The 19272-nt window shown below is 30.7% G+C and overlaps 2 protein-coding genes across 2 annotated transcripts; both read right to left on the reverse strand.

The window, feature by feature from the left end:
• Positions 1–1580: 1580 nt before the first annotated feature.
• LOC120087060 (acyl-coenzyme A thioesterase 9, mitochondrial-like) lies at positions 1581–6066 on the reverse strand. Its single transcript, XM_039043905.1, is given in 6 exon segments — positions 1581–1867; positions 1869–2003; positions 2976–3104; positions 3203–3672; positions 4655–4832; positions 5492–6066. Coding segments are annotated over 6 exon segments (1485 nt in total). The 5' UTR covers positions 6017–6066; the 3' UTR covers positions 1581–1819.
• Positions 6067–11182: 5116 nt separating this feature from the next.
• Positions 11183–13942, reverse strand: LOC120085936 (probably inactive leucine-rich repeat receptor-like protein kinase At5g48380). Its single transcript, XM_039042263.1, has 3 exons — positions 12622–13942; positions 11480–12501; positions 11183–11336 (listed from the first exon to the last, which is right to left on the reverse strand). Exons 1-2 carry the CDS (start codon positions 13465–13467, stop codon positions 11503–11505), a joined length of 1845 nt encoding a protein of 614 aa, XP_038898191.1. The 5' UTR covers positions 13468–13942; the 3' UTR covers positions 11183–11336; positions 11480–11502.
• Positions 13943–19272: the final 5330 nt, after the last annotated feature.

The following is a 19272-nucleotide window of genomic DNA, read 5'->3' on the forward strand; positions in this document are numbered from 1 at the left end:
TTAGGGTAATTTATATTTGGAGGTTGTATCAATTAAAACTTTAAACTAATAACTACATCAATTTAAATTTAGTATTATCATTGGGCCCATCCCAAAGGCCGATCCAAGTCCAACCTAAAGTCAACGATTGACAAGTTTGGCCCAATCCAACCCTTTCATAAATTGAATTGAATGGATCTCTCTTTTTTAAATTAGACGGGCCCATGATCAATCCGTTTGAGCTGTATTTGGATTGGCCCGTTTGAGTCAATATTGTATGAAACTTATAATTTTAGTTGATTAAACTTCTAAATTTTCATATATCAATCAATTTAGACCACCCATTACAATTATCATTGCATTAATTCTCAAATGTGTGTAGACATACTTTTACAAAATGGATGATTATAGTAAATGCATTGACGATTCTCAAAGAAATTTTGACTATGAATCTACATTGATTTATTCATAAAAGTTTGGAAATTTAATTGATACAATTATAAGTTTCACATGATGTTTTTCTAAATAGAACGTAATTGATGGTGTAAATTGATATACTTACAAACGTTAAGGGTTTAAATTGATACAATTATTAGTTTATTCTTCATTGTTTAACTTGATATAACTACTAAAATTTAGGAGTGTAAATTGATATTTTCCTTATTATTATTATTTTAGTTTAACCGTCGCAAGTGTGAAAAATTCAACCCCAAATCTATAAGATGTTAATGGTATCTTATCTATCACCATGCTTAAAACTTTCTAAGCTTACACAATGATTTCTTTTTTCTTTCTTTCTTTCTCTTCTTCTTCTTCTTCTTTTTCTTCTTCTTTTTTTTTTTTTTTGAGAACGTCAATGAATTTATCTAACAGTTTTACTTTTAATTTTCTTTTATGAAAACTGTTGAGAAAATAATAATGATAAAATAAATGATTATTTTCAAATAAAGGAAAATGAGTTAACTTATTTGTAAATACAATAAAATATCATTATTTATAAGTGATAGACTATCATAGACATTTATTAGATTATCATGTCTATTATGGTCTATCATAAATAATGACATTTTACTATATCTATTAATATTTTCAATAATTTTCCTATTTAAAGGAAAGCCGGCCACAAAAGGAGCAAATGAGTATAAAGCTCAGTGAATAATTGTGAAAATATAAGCTTAACGTATAATTGTGAAATTATAATTCTTTAATAACAGCCACCTAAAAAGGCATTGAACCAATCATTTTTCACAAATTGAACCTTGAAGAAATAATCCAAAAGTAATCCCCCGACAAAAACTAACCATGGTGGTTGACTTTGAATCATCTTTCAGAGACCTTTCCAGATTTTAGAACTTAGGGATTTATATACCTCTTTTCACATATATTCCTAAAATTAAGACCTGTTTGGAGTATATTTTCTCTTGATTTTCGATTTTCTTTTACATTCATAATCAAATTCCAGAAACAAAAACAAGTTTTTAAAAAACTATTTTTTTAATTTTCAATTTTAGGTTTGGTTTTGAAAATATTGGTAAAAAAATAACAAAATAAAAAATTTAGAGGTGAAATGAGTGTTGATAGGCTATATTTTTAAAAAGACTAAAAACAAAAAAAACCAATAAGGCCTAAATAATCATATTCCATTAGTCCATTACATAATTTGATTGCTCTTCTCCCTCCAACATTAAATGTGATTATAAGCAATACTCACACTCACACTAATTGAATATGATTAATTTCCTTCATAAATATTCTACAAGATTGTTTTTCTTTAACTCGGTCGAAATTCAAAATAATGATGCTACGAGATTTTCTTTAAACCACAAATTGTGTTGGCTGCCTAAGCCTGACCTGATTCAGATTGCTTGCTCAAGTCCCTTAGCATCTTTTTCGGCATCCATGCGCTCGATGATACGACGAGCTTCTTCTTCTGTTGCGGGAACGACGTTGCGAAGTCTGAATCCTTTCCCGTTAGCTTTTGCCTCCGGACGCACAGTGAAAGTGAAATAGAATGTGTTTGAAACCTGCGTCCGATTAGTAAATCACAACCAATTAGTAAGCTTACAAGTTTTTAGAGATTGCCAATGAGTAACAAAACTAACATTAGAAACTCTCATTTGACTCCATTTTTACATATATTTACAGTTTTTATGACAAGCAATTTTGCCATTTGGAACATCCCTATAGGACAGAAGTTTTTGATGAATCTATGAATTTTGGAGATAGGTTTAAATCCTATTTTCATACTTCTACGCAGTTCAAATTTTGAGCTTATATTTTCAAACAATCTACTACAGTATCTCATTTTCACAACAATCTATCGAGGCACCATATATATTTATTTGTGTTTTCAGCTACATGTTATCAGTTTGGTATAGTGTTTCTCACTTATTGATAGATGATACGTAAAAATGTAATGACAAGAGCTCAGAAGCACTAACACATTAGTTTGGTCAGTGTGTCCGTGTCGGACACTTGGACGCTCCAACACTTATTAGACACGTATCAAACACTTGTTACTCCAACACTTATTAGACACGTATCAAACACTTGTTAATACAACAAATGTGTTAGATATGCATAGAACATTTGTTGAATAGACTAAAAGACACATATAAGACAATAATAATAAATTTTGAGTGTGAAAAATATATAAAACTAAGTTTCTTAAACACATGAATGCATTAACCCATTTACTTTTGACATAAAAAATGATATATATTTTTTAAAATGAATATTTTAATAAATGTGTCCTTATCGTATCGTGCCCTAAATTTTTAAAAAATGATGAGTCACCGTGTTCATATCCTATCCATGTCTTATATCCATATCTATGCTTCTGTACTAGGATGAAAACAAATTTTCACGTGTTTGGGGACCAAAACGAAACATTTCAAAAGTTAAAAAGCATAACAATATAAATGCAAAAGTGCAAAGACAAAATTGCATTTAAACCATAGATTTTTCTATAGTATTAGCATATACAGGATCTTTACCTCGCTAGACCTGATCTCGGGCCTAGTGACATGGGCAACTACTTCAATGTTGATCAATGGCTGATCTGGATTGTCAACTTCTGTGTAAAGAACACATGACGTGAAACGTAGAAAGTCACCGACATCCACCTGCACATCGAAACAACCAACTTGTTAACTATTGAGATATTTGTTTCCTTTCTACTGAAGATAATGATAGCAGAAGTGTAAAAGAGATGCGCACGCACAGGTTTTAAGAAATCAACATGATCAACTTCATAAAAGTAAGGCACCATTCCCGCAAATACATATGCTGTTGAGAAAGCCAATTCAAATGCTCGTTGCATAAGAAACCCTCCAAAAATCCGACCATGTATGTTTCTCTGTTGTGGTTGACAGATCAAAGAGTTTTCAAGGCGAGTATCCCTGAGAAGAATGCTATCTCTGTCTGCCAGGGCTGGCATGTCACAGAAGATTCTTCCTTCTGCTAGCAAAGCATCAATTCTTTTTATGTACCCATTTTCCAACCCCCACATATCACCTCTATTCTTCCTTTTCCTTAAGTTACTCCTGGCTTCTGCTCCCTCAAAAAGTAACTTTTCTTCCTCGGTTTCTGGCAAAAGTCTATTAACCAGAGCAGCTTTCCCCGTCTGAGAGTCTCGTGCCACGAATATGAAGTTTGCTGTCAGAGCAACTGAGTCTGACTTGTTTGAGCAATCTGCAGAAGCACCAAAAAGGTAAGATTAATGACGAAAATATGTCATTTCCTATCAATTTAGTAGCTAATAGGTAGTTGGCATTGCCACCAGAAACAAAGCAAAAAGATGCCCAACAAAACATCTCTCTAAACTGCAGTCCAAAAAATAAAATTATGTCATTATTACTATTTGAGGTTCAGCACAAATTTTATTTTGGAAGCAAGAGGAGACTCTTGAAAACTAACAATGTGATATAAGAATCTACTGTTGCTTCTTGGAGGACAGTAAAGAGCCTCCATTTTGAAAGCAGATGGTAACATCATCTCTTATTCTTTGGGTTTCACTTTAGAAGTGGACATTTAGAACTGTTTTTAGATGGTAAACAGCCCTTGATAGAGGATAATGAGTTAAGCAACTATGACAGTCAGTAGTCTAGACACCTTTCAGAAAGATCAAGTCATTGAGATAGAAAAAGAAATTATAACTAATTAAAAAAAAATTTGTATATCATAGATACTAGCCCAAGATTCATGATTCAAAGCTTGGGTCAGAGTCCAATTCCTAGTGACCGGAAGATGAGGTCGAAAAGACCCTTTGAAGAGAATGTGATCACAATGGTAGTGAACAACTGAACTCACATTACCATGAAGTGAGAAGACTTCAATTTTAATAAAAATTCTAACTGTTTGGAGTTTTCTCGCTCTGGAATGCTCTCATGTAAATCAGCAGCACTCCAAATAAATGCCATTGTTAGCAAGCTGGAATGACAACTAAACTACTGTATTCTAATGCCGATATCACAATAACAAAAGATTGTCCACCTTTCTTTTGTTTCACTGTTTATCATACTCTCAAAGTTCACAGTAAGTTATTCTTAGAGAGGAGAACACATGCAAGCAGTCGGTCCAATGAACCAGGTGAAAATTTGAGAGAGAGGTTTAGGACTATAATTTTTTAAACAGAAAGAATGGTCATTGATTCACAATATTTCAAAATCCATACCTTCTGTGCCTTGGATCATGTCTAACTGAACCTCAATTGACGATCGCCCAACCCATATGACTGAACCAACTATTTTCAAATCAGCATCAACACTAATTGGCTTCTTCAGAACAATCCTGTCAACAGAGGCAGTCACTAGCAAAAGTGGTCTTGTTGTGCTATCATCATCAGAACAGTGCTGTTAAAGAGAAAACCAGGACAAAAAAAATCTTAAGAGGGAAAATAATTTGATAGATTGATAATGCAGAAACCCTTCACCAAATACCAAATACCAAATACCAATTCATTTTCTTGCTCACTCATACATCTCAGTCAAAGCTGCTTAAAAGGTTCCACCTAACTTCAATTTGAAGCTCTTATTTATATATACATAAAATTCAAACAACTAAGTTGCTGAAAATGATGTGAACAACTGAACACATGATTAGCAGCTAAAGTATCTCTACCTCTTTGCAATTTAATGATTGAAATATCCCTGCCTCATCATGATTCAAAGAACACTACCTCATCAAAATAGTAATGAATTTGAATTCCCTCTTAATTTATGTAAAACGTGAGGGGGAAAAAATCATAACGGATGAAAGCATTTCAAAGAGTCGAAAACTTCAAGCCAAAATACACTCAGTTTCATCTCCAAAAGTTCAAATTCTTTACAAATGAACCTGGAAATGAAGATTACAAAAGGGGGGAAAACAACAAAATTAGGGCGAACAGTCTAAAGGGGAACTAGGTTTAAGTAATTGCATTCAATAAGCCATTAAGTCCAAAGAACCATCACATATCCATTATCAATTTCAGCACAGAAAAACAAAAGGAAAAACGAAGAAAGCGCCATACTCTAACGGAGATGGTACCAGCCAAGGCATCGAGATCTTCAAGCAACTTTCCGATTCTGACCTCATTCCACGGATCTCGATACTGCTCTCTCAGAATGAAATCAGAAGAGAAATTATAAATTACAATAGTCCGACTCTGAGAAGGCGTTTTGGTGCGCAATTCGCTCTGTGGCGGCGCATCTTTAGGAGGATCAAGCAACCTCTCAAAGATACTCGACCTAGCTTCCCAAAGAGCGGTGGTGACAGGCGAATGGTGCATTCCCGGCCAGAGACTGATGGGTTTCCGAGACGAAGTGGAACTGCCGGAGCCATCAACGGCGTCGGAACTCGGCGGGAGAGTAATAGTAGAGAATACTGAAATAGTCCTGGAAGGAGATGAATTTGAATTGGAATTGGAATTCATGGAAAAGGAATGTTTGAACTGAAAATTGAATCTGGGTTTTGGGATTGAACTCCAAGATTTGAGGGAAAAAACAGAGTTCAAGGCTTGAACAGAGTGTTGGACTTTGCTTTTTATCTTCCACATTCTTCAGCTTTTATAATCAAACAACCAACTGTTCTAATCACCACATTTACATGAACATTTAATTTATAAGTTCTTTGTATCTTTGTGAATAAAAGAATGCAGAAAGAGGGGAAAAAAGTTCTTTGCATCATTTTATATTCTTTATTTAAATATTAATAGCTTTTTTAATTTATGTTTACTATTCATGCATTTGTGTGGTAAAAATGGTAGGTTTGAATTATTCCCACTAATAAGCTAGTTTAATGAATCCGTATTAATTCTTATACGTTGATTTTGGTCCTTCTACTCTTAAAATATTCATTTTATTTTTTATACTTTTAATTTTAGTTCATTTTGGTCCATATATTTTAAAATTGTTATTTTGATTCTTGAACTTAAAAAAAGACCATTTTTATCCTTTAAAAGTGAAAATGAAGTGATCAAAATGTCAACTTTTTAAAAGTATAAGGACCAAAATGAATTAAAATTAAAAGTACAAGGACTAAAATAGATATTTTAAAGTATAGAGATCCAAACAAACCAAATTTGAAGGAATAAGTACGAGATATGAATACGTAAGGATATAATGATATGTCAATTTCTAAAAAACTAGGATATTGATATGTTGAAAATACGTTTTTTTTTTCTTTAAAAAATTGATATAGATAAATTTAGCATACAAAGTTAATGAAAATAGTATAGAATACAAACATTGCAATACAATACAAAAAGCAACATCTAAAATGTTGAAATAATATGATCAATAAAATATAATAGAAAACTGACTCATATTGATTAGAGACGAAGAAGAATATTAGAGGGAAAAGTATGAAAATAAACGAAGAACATAATTTATTCGTTGAATTGTTGAAGATATTCAAGTGGGTTATATTTTTATTAACCTTGTCAGGACTCAAATGTGAATATGAAGATTAGATAGGGTGTAGTTTTTTATTTTTCTTTTCCTTTTAATTTTAGTCTGAGTAGTGAACTTTTTAAATAGGTTGTCTAGTTTTAGATGAGAGAAATTAGATGATTTGCTTATCTTTTTACTTTAAAGAAAAATAAACATAAAAATAGATAGTCAAATTGCGTGTCAGATATGTATTTGGAAAGTATCGATATCTTATTTGTATTTGATATGGATTATTTATCTCATATGAAATATTTGTATTTTATAGCACTCATTGATGTATGACTTTGTTGTTGTTGTTTTTTTTTTTTTTTTCTTTCACCTAAATTGAGGTAACTTTAGAGGTTTATCATTCTCACCTTAAACTTAATTTAATATATAATTGTGTGTATATATGGATGTATCGAAACCAGATAATTAAATTATAATTATTATTTTAATCTCCACATCTAAGCCGTGATATTAAAAATAATATATAGTTTTTGGGTCATCAAACGTCAGTATATTAAAAAAAAAATAAAAAATTAAGAATTTTGAAATGATATAAAGTTAATGAAGCAGCTGAATAATTTAAATCACTTTAAATTATTGTGTTTTGTGTATTAAATTTTCCATCTACTTGTTAACCGAATTTGACCTCTTCAACTTTTAAATTGACGATTTTGCCCACCGTGTATTTAATTAATGAGGTCACATTTGGATTTTTCCAATTTAATGGGCGGTTTTCAATGGACCACGTTCATTATATTTCATTTATGCCAATATTCTCAGTATTTTTTTTGTTACAACAGTTGCAGGGATGGGATCCAAACTTCGACTTTTAGAAGGAAAGTCATGTTAATTATTATTAAGTTAAGTTTATTTTAATCTAAAATTCATAATTTTTTTCTTGACGTTACAAAAAATTTATTTTATCTATAAATTTAGTTAAAGTGCTAAAAATCAGTTTATATATATATCTGTTGAATAAGAAATTTGGATTAATCACAGACTATCATGTAATTTTTAAATTAATGATGAAATTATAAAGGATTAAATTTGAAATTAATTAAAAGTCGACATGACTATTGATTAAATAAACTAATTTGGTCTAAGTTTATTTTGGTTTGGTTCAATTGAGTCCAAAAATAGGTTTATTTGGGCCCAAAGGCCAACTAAGTTTAAGACCCCTAATTAGTTGAGCTCAATGACAATGTTAAACCAAGTAGTAATCCGCATATCCCCATGGGAACTTTATAAATAGAAGAATTTTATTTTATTTTTATTTCATTTTGGGTTCGTAAGTTTAAGGTTATAGAGAATTCTCCAACTATTGGAACACTCTTTAAAGTCCTAAAGATTGAACACTTGTTGAAGACCAAAGTCTCTTGAAATTAAAAAAAGAAAAAAAGAAACAAACATTAGTCTAAGACTTCAACTTCAAGAACATTCACATGCTATGTTCTCTAAGTGAGGTGTACACATTCAAGAGATCAATAAACCAAAGGTTGATTTGGCATACAAGATATTAACAAGCTAAATACTGATCCAACATACAACATAAAAAAGCCAAAGGTCGATCCAATGTATAAGATCAACAAGCCACAAGTCGATCTAACATACAAGATCAACAAACCAAGTCGTCAGGAATAAGACTCTAGTCCACAAGTTAATTTGATTCACTTATGAAAGTTTAGGATTTAAATTGATTTTAGTTTGAGGTTCTAATTAATACAACTCCAAAGTTTAGGAATATAAATTGATTATTTCCCTTAATTAAATTACAAATACAATGCCCAAAATCTCAATACCTATTTATTTTTGTTTCTTTTATCTATTTGATTTTTTTTTTAATAAAGTAAAACTTATAAATACTACGTTATCTAATTTTACACATGAAATTAAAATTCCAAGTGACCAAATTTTGAAAATTAAAAAAAAATTGTATTTAAAAAAAAAATGTTTTTAGAATTTTGGCTAAGACTCCAAATATATCTTTAAGAGAGGCAAAGAAATTATAGTGAAGAAATGGAGAGAAAACTAGCACAACAACAAGATTTGATGGAACGGACCTTGAGTTTATTGAATTGCTTGACAAGTCTAGTAACTTTAAATTTCCCCTCAAAACTAAACAAAATAACGAATAGCCAAATACAAAAAGAGCCGACAAAGGAATGTCATTTTTAATCATTAAAAACATCATTTAGTTACTAGAACAAATAGACTAACTTAAACTACAAGCCTATTTAGATTGATTTGAGAAAAAAATGTTTTTTTAAAAAATCATTTTTATTTAAACACTTTTTTGATAAAAATTGATTAAAATAGACTTGAAAAGTTATTTTAAGGGGTTGTCAAACACTTCAACTTCTTCCAAAATGACTTATTTCTTAAATTAAACACTTGAAAAATATATTCCAAACACACCATAAAAAAATGATCGACAAAGTCTTCATTGCTACAAATATGGTAAATATATATATTTTTTCTTTTCTCTCCTACTAGTTGGACGCAAAATTATGACCCAAATTTTCAATGTCTCTCTTTCTTTGGTATTAGATTCAAACGACATATAAACGCAACCTCAACTACTAATGTACAACTTTGTTGAAATATTAAAATCTTAAAGTATGTGGTACAATAACTATCTTTCTTAAAGGGGAATAGAGGATATCATTGAAGAAGAGAAGGAAAAATAAATAAAACATGAAAATGTTAGGCCATAGATTGAAATAAAAGAGAGAGAAGATGGAAGAGGCTGGTGATGACTTATAATGTGTAGATAGACAATTTTCATTCCTATATTAACGTCAAAAGCATTCTTAATTTTTAACTTCTTTTTTTTTTTTTTTTTTTTTTTTTTTTTTTTTGTAAGGTAAAGGAAACTCAAAATTATTTATGAGGGACTAACCATTTTTGTCTACCTACTAATAGTAAGGTTATATTTCAATGTCTAAGGGTAATATTGAAACTTTCAAAAGATTTTGAGTACTTTTGAAACAAAGTATTAACGATGTCTATCCAAAATTAAAAGTAGAGATATTTTTCAAAGTTTAAGGATATTATTGAGATTTTTGAAACTTTAGGAGTGTTTTCTATAATTTAATCTGTTTTTCAGACATGTATACATTTTTTTAATTAAGGTATTAAAAGTTTTTTAATATAAAAATTTGGATAAGTAAATAAAAGAAACTAAATATATAAACAAAAGGAAAATTGTTTTAAATTACAAAATTTGTTGAAAATATTTTCAAATATTGAAATGTCATATTCTATCGGTGATAGACATTGGTAGATATCTATGTGACATTTTACTATATTTATAAATATTTTGGTTCATTTTACTATATTTGAAAACAACCCTAAATAAAAATAAGTATTTTAATTATTGTAATATATTCTTCAATTAAATTGATTATAAATTTAAACGACCGTTCTAGTAATCATACGTATTTCATTCCCATTCAATATGAAAGTAAACATCACCAATGAGTTTCTAATTATCCTCTTAACAATCTATCCTCATGCCAACTCATTCCCGATAAGATTACACTCAAAGTCCTTTACTGATAAGTAAACACACCCTTAGTCTATTTGGATTTTTATTTTTGAAAAATAACCTTATTTCTTCTCAATTTCTTACCATGATTTGTATCTCACTTGAGTAAAAGAGTTGAATCTTGACTAAATTCCAAAAACAAAAGAAAATTCTAAAAACGACTTTTTATAGTTTTTAAACATGACTTAATTTTTGAAAATATTGTTAAAAAATATATAACAAACCCATAGGTGGACGAAGTGTTTTTAGGTTTAATTTTTAAAAACTAAAAACTAAAAATAAAAAATCAAATGATTACTAAACGGGCCAAATTATCGGGTTTTTTTTTAAGCTGTTTTTTGTTCTGACACTTATTTTTAAAAAGTTTTCCTCAAGTAAAAGAAAACTTTTAACATATGACTTCCTTCCCCACACACCTGGTAATATTTCATTCTTGAAATATTATTACGAAAACTAATAATCAATTGTGCAAAAAATTACGAAAATGATTCCCAATTCTGTACAAGATCAACATTATGACTTGAAACTTTATTCATTCATATCATACAATAGAGTCTATCCAAAAAAGTAAAAATCAGTTATAAATGCAAGGAAAATATATTAAAAAAAAAAAAAAAAAAGAGGCACTTTTCCCCTCATAACTCAATTTGGAAGTCAGCCCAATAGAAAAACCATCATTTTCATAGTTCATATGTGGATACATATATATAATAAAAAAAAAAAAAAAAAGAGGCACTTTTTTTTTTCCAACTAAGATTTACTAATCTTGCCCATAAAAGAAAAACATAACAAACCTCTCATGGTAAGATGTCTTGAACAGCTATGAAAAGCTTCTTTGACAGCGAAGTTTTATGCATCCTCCTCCATACATTTGTTTGCAATGACATGTCCTGTGAATAAAAGTTTAGTGAGAAATGAATATTATACGAATATAAACGTCAAGATTAATAACGTAATGGTACCATAGTAATACCAACAAACAGCAAACAAATTTTGGTTGCATCATCATTCCATCTCTTCCTAATCGTGGTACCTTTCATGTCGAGTTTCCTATACTCAATGAGCAACTATTAGTTCCTCGAGGCCAGTTTCGCACTCGGAGTTTGTAGGCATCATTATCTCATCTTCACTAGTGAAGTTGTACCCTTCCCCAATGGCTCTTAGAAGCTGATATACTTCAAACATGGTAGGTCTTTCCTTTGCTGTTGGCACGACACATCTTTGTGCAACTTTGAGAAACTGTAAAAGCTCACTATCAACATTCTTGCCAACCAAGGTAGCATCGAGCGCTTCCTGCACTTTGGAGTCTTCGGACAATTTTGTAATCCATTCGACCAAATTCCCTTTGAAATCTTCAGGTGCTTTTGAGACGTGTGTTGGTTTCTCCCCTGTGACCAACTCGAGAAGGACAACTCCGAAACTGTAAACATCTCCTTTCGGAGTGGCCAGCAGGGTTCGGGAATACTCAGGAGCCACATAGCCTATATCTCCAAACTCCCCATTCACAAAAGTACTTAAATGAGTATCAATCGGATTCATGAGCCTTGCAAGACCAAAATCAGATATTTTTGGTTCAAACGTTTCATCCAACAAGATACATTTTGAACTTATGTTTCGGTGGATGATCCGTGGATTGCAGTTGTGATGAAGCCATGCTAATCCTTTGGCTGCCCTTATCCCAATTTTCAGTCTCACAGACCATTCCATTGGTTTTAAATCACCATCATCGGGATGTAGCCGATCATGGAGAGTTCCATTTGGCATATCCTTATAGACTAAAATCCTCTCTTTTTTAGCCATGCAGAAGCCTAAAAGTGGAACTAAGTTTGCATGTTTTACGCTGCCTAAGGTAGCCATCTCGGATAAGAACTCCTTGTCGGTGTGCTGAGACTCTTGTAACCTCTTAAGCATCAATGAAGTTCCATCCTCAAAAACTGCTCTGTATATACATCCAGTTCTCCCTGACCCAATAATGCTGTTTTTGCTGAAGTTGTTCGTTGCTTTCATGAGGTCACTTAAACTCATTTTTGGTACCGATTTCTCGACTGCAGAAATCTGCATATATGTAGTTAAACCTTAGAGACAGAACAAATGTCAAAAAGAAAAGAAAAAAGAACAAAGAAAGTCAAACACAAGTCCAGGAAATTGACAAAGATAAAAAGAATAAAAGCTTGCCTTGATTCCTTTTGCTCCCTTTATGCTTCTTGCCCACTTATTTCCTTCAGGGTCATCATCCCTCTTCCTCTTCTTCATTGAAGCACTACGGACATAGAAAAACATACCGATACCTACACCAACTGCAGCAACGGTAACCCCCCCAACAGCTGCCCCTGCAATTACTGAAGTATGAGGATTATTCGAAGTTGACGAGCAAGGTTTCAAAGGACCATCACACAGTCCAGGATTATTTGCATACATATCAGCTCTATTTGTCAGATTACTACCAAACTTAGGAACTGGTCCCTTCAAAAGATTATTTGCTACACTGAACTCCGTCAACCGTCCGAGCAAGCTAAGCTCTGGAGGGATCTGACCGGACAACTGGTTGTGATCGAGCTTGAGAACATTCAGATAACTACAATTAGCAATGCTTACGGGTATGGGACCAGTTAAATCATTCGATGACAGATCCAGAGTAGTAGCAAACGAAATAATGGCTCCAATATCAGTAGGAATCTCACCCGAAATCTGGTTGTTGGAGAGGTCCAAGCCAGTTAAGCTAGTGCAATTCTTAATCCCAGGAGGGAATTGGCCCTTAAGCCCCATATTAGGCAGACTAATACTTAAAACCTTATTCTCATCAGGATGCCAACACATAATCCCAGAAAATTTGCAGATAACCCCCTCAGAACGGTTGCTAAAATCCCAATTTATCAAGTACTCATTAGGATCCTGAAGAGAATGCTTTATGCTTCTCAAACAAGACAAATCAGTTTCAGTAGCAGAGATGAAGCCATTACAACTCAACAACACCACCACAAAACCAGCAACCAAACAATCCACAACTCGATTACAAAGCATAGCGTTTCACAAACAGGGATAATCAATCAAAATTCCAACTAAAGAAGGAGATAGTTTCAACACTTTTCCAATTCCAATTGCTTCAACAAACACCCATTTCCAATTCAAAATCAAACAAACAGAATACAACAGTTAAACAAAAACCTATCAATTCAATACCGAGTCTACACCTTCGAAAAAAGAAAAAAACCCCACAAAATTCAACTGCGATTATAACAAAACCTCACACTAGCTCGATGAATCAACCAGAGATCGTCGAAAACCGGTGGAATTGAAGAAACCTTCAAAAGGGGTTGTTGAATTCAACGAGAAAACCTTTCAAAAACAAGAAGAAAGAACGAACCAGAAGCTCCAGCTTGGAAGATGGAGATGGAAATCCTTCAATGGCGAACTTGAGGAGCTTATACGATGGAGAGAAACTTGAATGTGAACAACAGAAAAATCAGAAGAAACAAAGAAATCGACTTTCCAATCGGTCAATAAATTGAATTTTTTTAAGAGAAAATAAAAATTAAGAAAGAGAAAAAAAAAGAGAGAGAGAGAGAGAGAGAAAGAGTGTATGATTAATGGTAATGGGACCCACGCGTTCATTCCGTTGACTTGACTCGACTAGCGACTAAAAAAACTGTTTAGTTTGTTTTTTTATGGTTAAAACAAACTTTTAGTCCTAAACTTTTTGTGAAATTAAATTTCGATTTATAATAATTTAATCCATATATTTTCAGTTTTATAATAATTTAGTTCACGAATTTAATTATATAACAATTTAGTCATTATATTTTTAAGTTCATAACAATTTAATCTCTAATGCAAATGAATTTATCAAAATTAGATGTCAATTTTTACTATTTTATGATGTTGTATTTTATAAAATATTGAGTCTTTAATTACTTCATCGGTTTATTTATGCAAGAAATATTATTAAATATTAACTCCAATGTCTACAATAGGGACTAAATTGTTACAAAATTGAAAGTTAAGGGACTAAATCGTTATAAACTAAAGTTTAGAAACTAAATTTTTACTTTTATAGAAGGTTGGGGACTAAAAGTGAATTTAACCTTTTTAATTAAAAATCAAATTGTACTTTTGTTTTTTAGTGCAAAATTATATTTTTATTTATTTGTTGTTTTTTCCCCCTTCTTCCAATTACTTGAACAAAACTTAGTTGTAATTTCGTTTTTGAAATAAAACTTAGTTGTAATCTTCAAAAAAATACAACTAGCAATTAGTTTTTTTAGTACTATTATTTACTATTTTTTGTTATAAGGTAGATTAGGGTTTTACCTTGAAAGTTTTGGATTAATAGGGTTAGAAGTTGGTTAGGAATGTCAGCGTCGATTATGAATTGAAAGATGGAGAAGATTTTTTTTTTATTTATTTTATTTATTTTTATTTTTTAATGTTGAAGCGTTTCTTGAACAAGGTTGGTCGAAAAACGAATAAAGTTGCAATTTGAAGAGGAAAATTTTAGAAATCCCATAGTATCATATTCATTTTGTCCACACTATAAATTTGTCTTCATGAATGTTAGACCCTACACTAATTTTTAAATTATCAATTGACCTAAAAATGTAAGCTTATGAATGAAGGCAAATTCAATTATATTTCATCTAATACTAGTGTCACCAGATCTTACTTTATACCTAAAAGCATGCTACATGACATACATTAAATTGAGAGAGTATAGAAAATGTTTCACTCTCACAGTATGAGAAATTTTTTCCAACTAGATAGATTGGTGAAGTTGTTAGATGGATTATTTTTTCCAACAGGAGAGGATTATTATGTTGTTGACGTTGTTATCATCAAACAATGAATAATAAGGGATGTTTTTTTAATGCAACAAATGTGTAGAGATGGATATTAGCTTTAAGATTCAACAGATGAGCAGATATCTTAAACGTGAAATTAATGAGCGTACGAGAATTAAGTTGGTATTAGAGATTACGACATGTGTTTAGGAACAATATTATTATTTTTTTAAAAAATAACATTAAAATCAAAATAAACCCTTTGCCTTTAATTTGTGCATTTCAAATTTTGATGTTTAGTTACATATTGTTAGTATTTTAAATGATTATAAAAGCACTTGGGATGAGTTTGTCGTGATTGCTTGATGCGTCAGAAACCCTTTTCAAATTTCTTATTATGTTGGGTTAGATAATTAAAAACAAGATTTTTAAAGACTTTAAAAATACAAAGTATTATGAGTAGAAATATTAAGGCATCTCTATTTAATTTTGTTTTTGAAAATTAAACTTATATACACTATTTTCATATCTAAATTTCTTCTTTTAATATCTATTTTTTTTATCAATGATTTTAAAAAACAAGCCAAAATTTGAAAACGAAAAAAAAATAACTTTTTAAAACTTGTTTTTATTTTTGAAATTGACTTAAATATTTAACAATTTTACTTAAGAAATATGTAAATAATTAGAAGAAATAGGAGAAAATAAATTTAATTTACAAAAACCAAAAATAAAAAACCAGTTATCAAATAGAATCTAAAATAATTCATTCCAAATTGACGTCACTACACGAAAAATGAATTTTCGTGACACCATAGTTATCCTAAATCAAGAGGGGTAGAGGAAAAAAGGTCATAAAAGCCCGAATAAACATATTTTTTTACCAGAATATGGTGATTATCGTATTTCAAAAAAATATGACAACTTTTCGACGTTACCAATTTAATTAACAATCATTAATTAATTGAGAAAAATTAAAAAAGCTATTATAAATATTTTGATAATAGAAGTCGATTAGATACTCATGCTTAGTGTCCATTAGCCATATGTCATGCCATCATTTTCTAAAACGTTGTCTATGTATTTCAACATTACACATTATTAGTGTCCATGTAATCCTCCTTTTATTTGCCAAATTACCTATAAATAGTGGCATTTGATGAGTTTTGGAAGACACATACACATTGGGCAAATTCCATGAGAATTGAAGAAATGGAGAATTTAGAAAATTTTCTTATTTTTTATATTTTGCTCATTTATTTTATTTGTTTATTTAATATATTTTAATATTTACTTTTTTATTATTATATTATATTGTATTTTATTGGTATCCGTGATCCCGTTATACTCCTCAAGTTCACAACGCGTTATTAACACGAGCTCCTATTATTTTTCCTGCTAAAGGTAGGTCCTAAAGGTATGTTGGTTTTTTTCTCTTTGTTATAATTAACAAATTTAATGTTGTTTTACATATTTGATATATATTAAATTTCTAATATAAATATAATATTTTATAATAATGTTAGTATGAAAAATATTATGAAATTAGAATTTATAGCATTTGATATTAATGGTAATAATTATTTGTCATTAGTGCTTGATGCCAAAATACACTTGGATACCACAAAAATGTGATAATCAGAAAACAATTTTTCTTTCTAAAGCTCGTCGTAAATGGATGCATTTGAGGCTCCAAAATTTTAAATTAATATGTTAGAGAAGAAATTTTTCTACATTTCAGATATGCTCTTACAGTAGCAATATCGAGAGAAATATTTTAAAAGTATTTTACACTCATTTGATGTCTTCTCATGGCTAAATGAAATAATGAGTTATTGATTAAAAAAATTATGAATCTCAGCCAACTAGAGCTACAATATTCCTTGAAATGAATGTTGTAACTTTTAATAATCGTGGATGAAAAATCATGAATGTCGACCAACTAGAACAACAACATTCCCTGAAGTAGATGCTGTGAATTTTAATATTAATCGTGGTCGAGGTCGTGGTCATGGTCGAGAAAGAAATAATCATTATTTTCATGGTGGTCATTCTATTTATTCAAATTTCAAAAGAATCACACAAAATGATGATCACAAAGGAAAAACTCCACAAGATAAGAGCTCAAAAAGTATTGAAAATAAATGCTTCCGATGTAGCATGATTGGGCATTGGTCACGTACCTGTCGTACGTCAAAACATTTAGTTGATCTCTATCAAGCATCTTTGAAGGAAAAAGAAAAAAATGTGGAAGCAAATTTTGCATACCAGGATAATGACATATTTGACCCGTCCCATATGACAAATTTGGATGTGGCGAACTTCTTTGAATCTTCTGAAGAGAGAATTGACAGAATTGATAGAACATCAAGTGTTTTATTTGACTTTGAAAATACCTTGATTTAATGTTTTTTTCTCTTAGTAAATGTTAACATTTGTATATTCCAAATCTTGTTTTTCTTATTGTAATTATTTTCTTTTAATGAAAAAATCTGGATCATTTTCTTATGTTGGGTAACTAAAAAATGAGTAAAGAAAATCTATGTCTGGCTGACAATACAATTATACATACAATACTTCCAAGTATAAAATATTTTACAAAATTTACATTGACAATACATTGTTTTCTAATCAATCAAAGAGAAATCTACTAGGTTTTAAAGATATACGTTGGAATGGTTATCATATTGAGATTGATAGAAAGAATAATATGAAGTATCTTTATATCATATCTACTGTCTCATATAAAAAACGTATACTAGAAGAGTTGTCTGCTTTATCTTCTGGATTATATTATACTCATATACGAGTAATTGAAACATATGCAATAACGAATCCAAAGTTCATGAATCCAGATATATTTACAATTTGGCATGACCGATTGGGTCATCCAAATCTATAATAATGAGAAGAATTATTGGGAATTCAAATGGACATCTATTGAAGAGACAGAAGATTTTTCAATCTAATGAATTATCATTAGACCATCACAGTCAAAGTGGGGACTGAATCACTTGCATTTTTAGAATGAATTCATGGTGATATATGTGGATCTATTAACTTACCAAATTGACCATTTAGATATTTTTTGGTATTAATAGACACATCCAGCAGATGGTCACATGTGTGCTTATTATCAAGTTGAAATTTTGCATTTGCAAGATTACTTGCACAAATAATTAAGTTAAGAGTACAATTTCCTGATTATACAATTAAGACCATTCGTCTTGATAATGTTGCTGAATTTACATCCAAAGCTTTTGATAATTATTGTATGTTAATTGAGATAAGTATTGAACATCCTGTAACTCATGTTTATATACAAAATGGTTTAGCAGAATCATTCATAAAACGTTTGCAATTAATTGCGACACCATTGCTTATGAGAGTTAAACTTCCTTCATCTATATAGGGACATGTTATTTTGCATGTAACGTCATGTTGAGTTGTATGTCTTAAAACTCGCAGTTTGTAAAATTAAACATATTTTATTTGCAATAATGAAGTTATTGAGGTTTATTCAATAAAACTGTCATTGAATATGTAAATTGCACTTGTAAAAACTAAACCCAATAAACTAAGCTCCATGACTACATGAGTACTTGAACTTTATGTGGAGATATAAGAGTGGATCAAGTTCGAGTAGATAGCCAAAACGGTCTATAGTATATGGATAAGGTTAGGTACCTTATTCGTGAAACACTATCGGATGCGGTTCACTTTGTATTTAAGTACAAACGATGTGATCTTGAATCATTCATGTGGAGACATGCGAGTGAGAGCATCCTAAGCAAAGAGTTTGTATAAGATCAGACCAAGAAATATGTCACTCTACTTTATAACGTTGTTTACTGTAGACTTACTATTTCAAAGCGATGACCTAGGTAACTTGACTTAATCCTGAGCTAACTATGAGCTCCTGTTTATTCGGGATTATCCTTAGATTTTCATGGGTGAGGGTTGGCTCAACAACGCCGACTCAATAAGCCTCCCATTTTAGGGGTAAGACCAGGTAGATAGCTGGGGATGTAGGTTACAAGACGGAGTTCAC

The sequence above is a fragment of the Benincasa hispida genome, chromosome 9, assembly GCF_009727055.1.
Source record: "Benincasa hispida cultivar B227 chromosome 9, ASM972705v1, whole genome shotgun sequence".
NCBI classification, from domain to species: domain Eukaryota; kingdom Viridiplantae; phylum Streptophyta; class Magnoliopsida; order Cucurbitales; family Cucurbitaceae; genus Benincasa; species Benincasa hispida.

What these genes read in the sequence shown, in the direction of transcription:
- LOC120085936 (XM_039042263.1), bottom strand. Translation starts at nt 13,467, where the DNA reads ATGCTTTGTAATCGAGTTGTGGATTGTTTGGTTGCTGGTTTTGTGGTG. An exon ending in AGGGAGCAAAAGGAATCAAG is followed by an intron (nt 12,502 to 12,621) that starts GCAAGCTTTTAT and finishes ACATATATGCAG; the next exon opens with ATTTCTGCAGTCGAGAAATC.